Here is a 9,331-nt window from a genome sequence, read left to right as displayed (position 1 = left end):
ATTCCCCCCTCGTTTGCATCCCGGGTGTTGTTGTTGTGGGTGGGTTTTTTTTTTTTTTTTTTTTTTTAGTGTGCAGCCAACCGCAAGAAATGGTGAGTGTGGAAAACAGACTCAGTTCACACTGTGTAACGCCCTATATATTCGCTAAACCATACTTGTTTTAGTCATCAAACCCTTCTCTGAGCGGTTAACGGTTTGTTTATCTGCGGTTAAGACACGTTTAACATCGTACTTCCATCTAAAAGCCGATGTCTTTGTTCAGCTAACCCATGCTAACAACGGCTAGCTTCCGCTAAATAACGTCAACACACCAGCTGTACGGAGCTGATTATAGTTGTCTGGTTTAAAGTAAACTCAGCGACAGTTTATTCTGACAAGGAACAGATCTCCTAACTATGATGTACTTATAATGTCTAGTTAAACAAGAAACGTATTTTTAATCTATTTGCCCAATTAGGACGAGGAAGCTAAGTAGCTCGGCTAACGTTAACGGCTATTTATATTGAAGTGGTGCTGAGAATCTTGTTCCAAGAGATTATTTAAGGCTAGAAGAGCTCAAACACCATGTGTGTTTATAACCTGGTATTTTAGGATAATAGGGACGTGAAGTAAAACGTAATATTTGGTTAAATGACTAACATAGGGTAACACTATCGCAGCTAAACAGTTTGATCGTGATAAACCCAACAGAAGCATTGTTCCTCCTTGATTAAAGGGGGATTTCACTGCTCTCATGATCGATGGACAATCTTTGATCAACTCCAGTTCAAATTTTACGTCACCTAAATTGTTAAAACCTGGACTGAATCATTTCACATTGAGCAAGTGTCAAAAGTACATTTTTATTTCTGCGAATTGTTTAACTTTTGTTAGAATAAGACATAGATATAGGCATGACAAGAAATCGAGATGATTTGAAAATAGTTTTGCTTTTTAAATGGACGTAACATAACTAACGTAATTGAAAAAAGTGTTAATTTTAATACTTTTTTGGCAGTTAAGCACACATCAATAACTAACATTTAATGTCACTCAAGGATTAATAAAGTATTTTTAAATGAATTGAATTGAATTTGGACAAGCCTAACCTGGACTGAAATATTCAGAATTAATTATAGATTCTCTGAAACACAGTTTAGAACATGTTAAAAACAATACCCACAGAAAAAAGAAGATTTCAATGCATATTTTTTAATAGAACATGTACCACTGGACCTGCAGTCTGTGTAGAACAATTTGTTCCAGGTGTGACTTGGCTGGTAACCTAAACTGCTCTACAGTCACAAAAGAGCATTGAGAGCATTGAAAAATATTTTAAAACATATTTTGTAGAGTACAGGTTGACTTTTAAAGAATTTGTAATAAATATAAAGTTACCTGGTTCAAGTTTTATCTACTGTTCAGTCACTATTAAGAGTTCAAAACTCTATTTTTGTGTTCTCTTTTCTCTAACTTCTGCTTTACTTTGCTCCGTTTTTAGGACGTGTTTTTAATGATCCGACGCAACAAGACAACCATCTTCACAGATGCCAAAGAGTCGACCACAGTCTATGAACTGAAGCGCATTGTTGAAGGCATTTTAAAGAGGCCTCCTGAAGATCAAATGCTTTTCAAGGTGAAATATTATCCCTAAAAACGCCCATATTACATCTGTTGATGTGAATATTCAGGCATGTTTATTAGTTTTAGCAGCAGTTATAAAACAAAATGGGCTGCTGTCCAATGGTGTTTAAAAAATCTGCACATGCTAATGTTTATTTTTGCTATGATTTAAAATCTAGCATTTCTTCTTCCTTGATTCCCCTTTTTATTATTTCTTTCTTTCTCATTTTGAAAGACATATTTCAAAATGTCTTTCAAAATGAAATGTCAAACATGCTTTTCTCTGATTGAAGAGAAAAGCAATCAGATTCTAACAAATTATATATATTTTTGCATTGTTGTTGACAGTCATTGAATTCTTTTACATTTTATGTCAGTTGGACAGCTTTACGACGTTATTGCTGAAGTGTTTTAGGAAAATATACTGAAATGACAAAATCTATGACGCCAATTACAAGAGCAGATGTCAGTGAACAAGTCTGAACGAGTCACAAACTGGAGGGGGCGAAAAAGACAAGAAACGGGAAGCGTGCAAATACTGTAAAAATACAAACGGAACAATGTGAGATGTTCTTACCAGAAGTATTCAGCCTCAAGACAAACAACCAGCTTCCTTTACCTGCTGGATAGTGTTTAATTTAAAATGTTTGAAAGCAGTTTTTATTAACTCTGGATTGTAAAGTTAAAGGTTGTTTTTGCTCTTGTCCCTCAGGATGATGTTGTGCTTAGCGACAATCAGAGTCTTGGAAATTGTGGCTTCACAAATCAAACGGCCCGACCTCAGGCTCCCGCCACAGTGGGGTTAGCATTTCGTCTCAGCGGTGAGTCGCTCTCTCTGATCGGAAACATTCGTTCATTTTTCACTCTGAGCCACAGCTGGAATGTTTGGTTTTTGAGGATATTAATTTTTGGGAAGTCGAGATTTTTTTTCACCAATACTACAGGCTTAGGGCTTCCTCAGTTCAGATTGGCTGCCATCTTGTTTGATAAAAGTGTTTTACAGTTTTGATTTATTTGAGCTTTGAATTTAGGTTAACTCTACGACAAAATATTAGGACCATGCTATGATTTTCTTTTAATTACAAGAATAAGGTGAAATTTTATTAGGTCTCAAACACAAAATATTAAAACAATCAATGCTGTGAATATATACTTTGGTACAAGTTTTCTGATAAATACTTTCTCCTTTCAAACATAAGCATCAAATTATTACCAGTAGCACAAATTTGAAACTAATGAGCAAAGGAAACCACATGGATTGATCTTTACAACTTTGTTTCTCATTAAAACGACATTTTCTCTTAATTTTAACATGTTTTTCATTCTGCTGACATTGTAAATATTTTTCTCATAATTACAGGAAAATTATTGTAGCCTGGCTCTGAAATGGACAATTTAACCCTTCTTTGAGTTGTTGTACAACTCAAAGAAGGGTTGCACTTAGTCTTACTAAGTATTTATGGTCTAGGTTTTGGTTGAAATACTTTAGCACACTGGAAATAAGACAAAACTGACTTGCAGGTAACTTTTCAACAAGATTAAGGAGCTTGTTTTAAATAAGTAATTATTGAATATAGATTAAAAATTACTAGTTTCACTGGCAGATTAACTTCTAACGGGTAAAATGTCTTGAGTGAAATAATCTGCCAGTCTGCGTTTCCATTACAAATGCTCGCGAAGCTTTGTCGATATTGCGCTAATGTCGAAATAAACATAATTTTGCAATTGCTGTGTTTCCATTTAATTAAAAGTGCAATTGAAATCACACATAAGTTTTATTTAAACAATAAAATCCTCCTCCTACTTCCTGTCATCTTCTTTGTCGTCTCTGCCAGTAGTAACATCCAGTTTACATGACTTTTTTGATGCTAAAAGTTGCGTGTTTCCATGAAGCGAATTTATTTTCATAATTCTAATTTGCACAATAATGAAATAAAAAAAATGGCTACAGACTTATTAGGACACTCAAACATTTCCATTTAATTTCAGCTGAAATACCTGGTACCTTTTCATCAATTTTAAGGAATTATTCACTTGAAATAAGATGAAAAGTTATTTGAAAGTTTGCTTTGTCTTCTTCCAACGGCACTAAGATATTTGAACTAGAAACTAGAAAAATGCCAAGTAAGATTTTGTCACATTTTCTGTCATTTATTTTTTTAGAAAAGAAAGTGAGAAAATGGATTTAAATCTAATCTGTTATGAAAGAAATCTGATTTTGTGTTTAAGCCTTTCAGGTTCGTCTGCAGGTGATTTTTTTTTTTCACATCTTTTTTTCCTCTCTTTCCGTCTCTGTTTCCTCTCCCAGATGATTCGTTTGAGCCGCTGAGCATCGAGTCGTTCTCCACTCCGCCGGAGCTTCCTGACGTCATGAAGCCTCAGGACTCTGGAAGCACAGCCAACGAGCAGGCGGTTCAGTGAAGGACGGAGCCATAGAACAACCACCGGTCCACAGATCGGGTCGGAGGGAGGGCATCGGGGCGGAGGGTGGGGTCCAATTCTGGGAAGCGATGCCTCACCGAATGACATTTTCCTGACAACAATTCTCAAACGAGGCATAAATAATTAGAGATTTCCCTTAAATTTAAGGGGAGATTAAAGTGGTTTATTTGTGTTGAAATTAACGAGGGCATGTTAGAAAAACAGTTTCACAAGATACCCTGCAGAGAAACCTGACGGACCTGTCACAACACTGTCGGCCATCTTGGGATCAGTGACGGCTGAAGCCAAGAATCGTACCTCTTATTTAATGAATTCTAGTCTATTTAGAGGAAGGTGAAAGCTGCCTTGCTCACTGTCTTTGTTTTGGTGGCTAAAGAGTTTTAATTGATTAAGTGTGGCTTTTTTTTTTTTTTTTTTTTTAGTGTTTTGGGTTTGGGGGTTTTTTTTTTAAACCGAAAGTAGGTTTTTGTTTTGTTTTTGTTTTTTGTCTTTTCCCTGGATGTGTTGCAACCATAAAAAGGAGTGTATGAATTTCTAAGTTACCGTTTGTATTTCAAAAACTTCTGAACAACACTCTAAAATAAAAAGATCCATTGGTTTTTATCACTCTGTACCAATCAGTAGTTAATGTTTTCATCAGAAGATACTGAAACTGAACTCATTCATTGATGACCCGTTGTTTTACTGTCGAACTTTTGAAGATTTTAAACATTTCAGAGATATAAAACATCTTGAATGGCCGTCATATCACTCCACTGAAGTTTACTAATCGCTGCAGTTTCCCCTAAATTTAGCTAATATATTTGCAGATTCAAACCTCAAATTATATCGATGGTCCTTTTTATCTCAAAGAAAGGAAATCTGACCCTTGAGTAGCGAAATGAAACCGTTTTAGCACATTTTGTTAGCATGTTTGCAAATTCAGGCTGTTAAAACAGGTGGACATGACCGGAGTTGCACTTGTAACTGATGTAACATTAAAACAATTGTTTTTCATCTCTGTGCATTGTGGTATTTTGTTTTACAACAAGTAATGGATAAACTGTGATCTTCAAAATAATCTGGGTAATCAATGACGGAGAGCATGCAAACTTTATGCAGAAAGACACCAAACTCGGATTTGAACCAAGAACCTTCCTCCTGTAGTGTAACAATAACTGCGTTTCCATTACAAATGTGTGCAAATATTTATGTTGCGCTAATGTATAAAATACACAATTTTGCAATTGAGGCGCTATCATTTAATAAGAAATAAAATTTAAATCGTGAATAAGCTTGTTCACACATAAGTCGTTAAAAATCATGGCGATCCACGTATGTATTTCAGCCATCTTAATCCATATCAGGCGTGACATCGGCAACTTATTCAGGCTGCACAGTGTGGAAAAAAACAACATAAAAGCGTCATCCTACTACTTCCTGATGTGGTTTCCTTTGTCGTTTCCGCCAGTAGTAACATCCGAAAAAAGGTTTTCCATTGCAGTGTTGCGAAATACTTTGATATTATAATACGGCTGAAAACCCACGTCATTCTGGCGCTAAAAGTTTTTTATCTTAAAACTAGATTTTTTTCCCTTTTTTTTTTTTTTTCAAAATTGCACATTTATTTTCGTAATTTCAATTTGCGCAATTTTATGGTTAATGGAAACGCAGCTAGTGCTGTGCTACTACTTTATAAAGGAAATAATGCAGAAATAATTGAATATAGTACATGTGCTGATCTAGCCAAAATCATACAGATTGTAAACGCCTACTTTCTGATACAGCCAAAGATTTAAAGAGCAAAAACAAATGTGTTATTCATACATTTCTAAATGTCATAATTCCAAATTAAATATTTCATTCACAAGCTTAATTTAGATTACAAATTAAATGTTTATTTAAGAAGCTAAATATTTAGTTCCCAAATAAATGTTTAAGTCTAAGCTAAATATTTATGTCCGACACTAAATATTTAGCTTAGCTGTATTATTGAGGTTTTATTTTTTTGTGTTATATGAAATACCTAGTAGTAGCCTAATAGTTAAATAAACTTTCCTAATATTTTTCCGATGTCTGTTTTTCAACGTTGCTTTAGAAATTTCCGACAGTCAGTGAAGGCATCAAACATTAGCTTAGTAGTTAGCATACTTCCGCTAGATAAAAGCGTTGTTTCTGCGCTGTTCGGATAACCGAACCGAGTTATGTTTCTCCATGAGCTCAGATGGATTTCAGGCAGCATGTTTTATCTGCGGGCCGAGCGGTTCTGGACATGATGGAGCGGGAATGGCAGCCCCTGTCAGCCGGGGAGCTGGAGCTGCGGCTGGACCAGGCGGTGGAGGAGATCCTGGAGTCCGAGCTGGTGGGGAGACTCGAAGCGCAGCCGCCTTCTCCCGCCGTTTACCTGCGGGGCAACCCGAGCCCTGGACCCCGGGGTTCACCCACAGCGGCCGGGTTGACTGGTCCGACCGAGAAGAGAGCGACAGCATCCGAGAACCAGCAGGAAACAGCGGACAGTGAAGCAGTCACGGTGATAATATTCACCAGACACAGACACACACATGCAATTTTTGTTAAAGTTTTGTAAGATTTTTATTGAAATAAACTGATTTGGAAAAATGTCCGTTTGCCAGATTTAGCTATTTTTTGTTACTTTAACGAATTAGTGTCATTTTCGTCCTTAAAATACCAAAATTACAACTTCACTTTATATTTTGGTCCGTCTGAATATGTAATTTTTAAGTGATTGTTAATCTGAAATACTTTTTTACTCTTTCTTGGGTAGTTTCTTGGATGGCTACTTTTTACATTTACTTGAGAAAAAATATGTTGCAGTAGTGGTATTCTTGCTTGAGTAAAATTTTTGGCTGCTCTACCCAACTCTGATTTTGCATGATAAATACGCTGCAAAAACACTAAATTATGCCAAGTAATTTTAGTCGAGTTTCTAGTTCAAATGTCTTGAAATAAGAAAAAACTGTTTTTATATTTAAACCTATATTTGATTTTTAACCTTGAATTAAATTGGATGAAATACACATTTTATCTAGAATATAGTGGATAAATTTCATCTGACTCTTTATGAAGTCCGCTGAAAATCAAACACAGTTACATTTATTTTGTTTCCAGTACATTTCAGAGCTGCTTCAAAGCTCCACATCCGGGGCTCGACTGGCTGGACGCGCTCGCTTGTCTCTGTCCCACACTGTCCTCCTGTCTCTGTCCCTGCTGTCTGAACGGGTCAGCTACCGCTCCATGTCCCGCCGCTTCCAGCTGGAGAAAGGAAACATCCACAGGATCTTCTTCTCTTTCTGCGAGCGGATCAGCGCGCTAACGGACGAGCAAATCAGATGGCCGCTCGGTACGTTCCTAGGGCTGACACAATTAACTGAGTATTGAAAGAGTCGTCAATTAATCGATTAATCGTTAATTGGAGTACACAGAGTCAACAAAATGACCATTTGCCAGGCTTTCAACAGAAATCAGAGATCATGTATTTTGCAAAGCAGTTAACAAAAAAATGCCTTCATTTTTAATCATTTCTACCCAGAACTCCTCATGTTGCAGTTTTAGCTTCTCCAGATTCAAATTCTGTAAAATAAAATCTCCTTTTAAGCACCTTTTGCTGTCCAGTTATTAAACGGTTCATCAACAGATCAGCCTGAGGACTGAGTTTTTCGTGTTGATGTTAGAAGTACTTTTTTTTGTTTAGCTTCCCTTGCTATAAGGAATAATGCATTATTGCATCTTAGGCAATAAAATGTTTATTTTCTTATTTAAAAAAAGAATAGAAGCACTTATTTTTATTTTTTATGTGTTTCTAATATTGTGCTTAAATGAAAAATCTGCAAAAGAAAGTGCCAAATTTTATATATACACAGAGATATATGTGTGTACATACATACATACATACACAGTTTTTAAACAATTAATTGTGATGAACTGATTATTGAAATACAGATCAGCGAATTTAGTAATCGATTAATCATCAACTGGATGAAAATATATCTGACACAACTTCTATATTAGCATAACTTACATACATAACTATATATATATGTAAGAAAACTAAAATTAAAATAAATGTTTATGTACATTTTTGGATGATATTGGAGCATCAATGTTTTAATAACTGTGTTTTCCAGGAGAAGAGGCTGCAGAGGCACTTTTCCCATTTTCCGGTCTGAAGGTGGATAATCAGCAGGATGAAGGCCGTAGTCTTCCTCAGGTCCTGGGAGTTTTGGGTCACACGCAGATTCCCATCCGCCTTCCTGCGGGAAAACATGACCTGGAGAGGCTGGGACCTGCGGACAAGAGGATCAAGATGGCGGCCCATCCGGACTGCTGGTTACACCTGGAGCTGGTCTGCAGCCGTCGAGGCCAGTTCCTGCACTGCAGAGTCAGTAACGGCTCCGATTCGGACCGCGGCCGGACACTGGCAGACCGACTCAAACAGAACCCTCAGCTGATGCCACCCGGTTCCTGCCTTGTAGCCAGAACCGGATACCCTCTATCGGCACTGATTCTCACCCCTTACACCGGAAGCTGCGGACCAAAACAGGAAGTCTTCAACCGAACCTTGGCGGAACATTGTCGGATCCTGGATTGGGCCGTTGGCAGTTTGAATGCCAGATTTAAACGGCTCAGCTATCTGGACATCGGAAACTACGACCGGGCCAGAACCGTCGTTCTGACCGCCTGCGTGTTGCACAACGTGTTCCTGCGGACGGGACAAGAACTTCGACTGGATTCTGAAATGGAGAATATCCGAACCACAGAGGAAGAGGAGGAGGACGCGGAGGAAGATGAGGAGGGGGTTCAGAGACGGGATGCTGTCGCCTATTTGCTGTTTAGGAATAATAACTCTGGAGTCACGTGACAGGACTGTAACAAATAAGGCTGCGCAATATGGCTTAAAAATAAAATGTCCGTTTTTTCTCGCTTCTTTTCTTAAAAAGAAATTATAAATGACAGAAGATATTCTCAAAAAGTGGCTTTTATTTCAATCATCTCTTCTGTGAGTTGGACAACAGAATATTACGGCAAAAAAATCCCAACACAGTTTTTGTTAAAATTCTATTAGTTTTGTACTGAAAGAAATCGATTTGGAAAATTATTTCTTTTGCATGGATTCGTTGAATATTATTTTCATTTTGATCGTTAAAATACCAATATTTCCACATAACGTTATATTCTGGTCCATCTGATTATGTAATTTTTAAATACTACATTATGTATTTGAGTCGCCATTCGCCAAAGTCACAGTTACTTCTTTCACCGTTAAGTACTTCCATAAATGTAAGAGTAA

General features: G+C 37.0%; 2 protein-coding genes across 3 annotated transcripts in view; both read left to right on the top strand.

Moving 5' to 3' along the window:
• The window catches only part of LOC106961099 (transcription elongation factor B polypeptide 2-like), an 8,401-nt gene extending 3,361 nt beyond the window's left edge, over nucleotides 1-5,040 (top strand). Inside the window, exons 2-5 of one of the 2 annotated variants that reach the window (XM_015054616.1) lie at nucleotides 55-92; nucleotides 1,481-1,615; nucleotides 2,315-2,423; nucleotides 3,911-5,040. In XM_015054616.1, coding sequence (XP_014910102.1) covers nucleotides 90-92; nucleotides 1,481-1,615; nucleotides 2,315-2,423; nucleotides 3,911-4,023 — 360 coding nt within the window. In that variant the 5' untranslated portion in view covers nucleotides 55-89 and the 3' untranslated portion in view covers nucleotides 4,024-5,040. Of the gene's footprint in view, nucleotides 1-54; nucleotides 93-114; nucleotides 401-1,480; nucleotides 1,616-2,314; nucleotides 2,424-3,910 lie in introns of those variants that run through there. The other variant, XM_015054617.1, reaches the window with a different exon arrangement.
• Nucleotides 5,041-6,055: 1,015 nt separating this feature from the next.
• Nucleotides 6,056-8,960, top strand: LOC106961089 (uncharacterized). The gene is made up of 3 exons (XM_015054602.1): nucleotides 6,056-6,553; nucleotides 7,153-7,384; nucleotides 8,169-8,960. Exons 1-3 carry the CDS (start codon nucleotides 6,248-6,250, stop codon nucleotides 8,900-8,902), a joined length of 1,272 nt encoding a protein of 423 aa, XP_014910088.1. The 5' UTR covers nucleotides 6,056-6,247; the 3' UTR covers nucleotides 8,903-8,960.
• Nucleotides 8,961-9,331: the final 371 nt, after the last annotated feature.

This window comes from Poecilia latipinna, unplaced genomic scaffold (assembly GCF_001443285.1).
Source record: "Poecilia latipinna isolate Pla-1442-1.1 unplaced genomic scaffold, P_latipinna-1.0 Scaffold1264, whole genome shotgun sequence".
NCBI classification, from domain to species: domain Eukaryota; kingdom Metazoa; phylum Chordata; class Actinopteri; order Cyprinodontiformes; family Poeciliidae; genus Poecilia; species Poecilia latipinna.
The sequence above is the reverse complement of the archived record's forward strand: the minus strand, read 5'-3'. Positions and strand labels throughout refer to the sequence as shown.

Excerpts from the sequence above, each read along its gene's own strand:
- LOC106961089 (XM_015054602.1), top strand. The coding sequence starts at position 6,248 with ATGGATTTCAGGCAGCATGTTTTATCTGCGGGCCGAGCGGTTCTGGAC. Across the intron at positions 6,554-7,152 it reads CGGACAGTGAAGCAGTCACG|TACATTTCAGAGCTGCTTCA; the intron begins GTGATAATATTC and ends TTTTGTTTCCAG. Across the intron at positions 7,385-8,168 it reads GCAAATCAGATGGCCGCTCG|GAGAAGAGGCTGCAGAGGCA; the intron begins GTACGTTCCTAG and ends TGTGTTTTCCAG.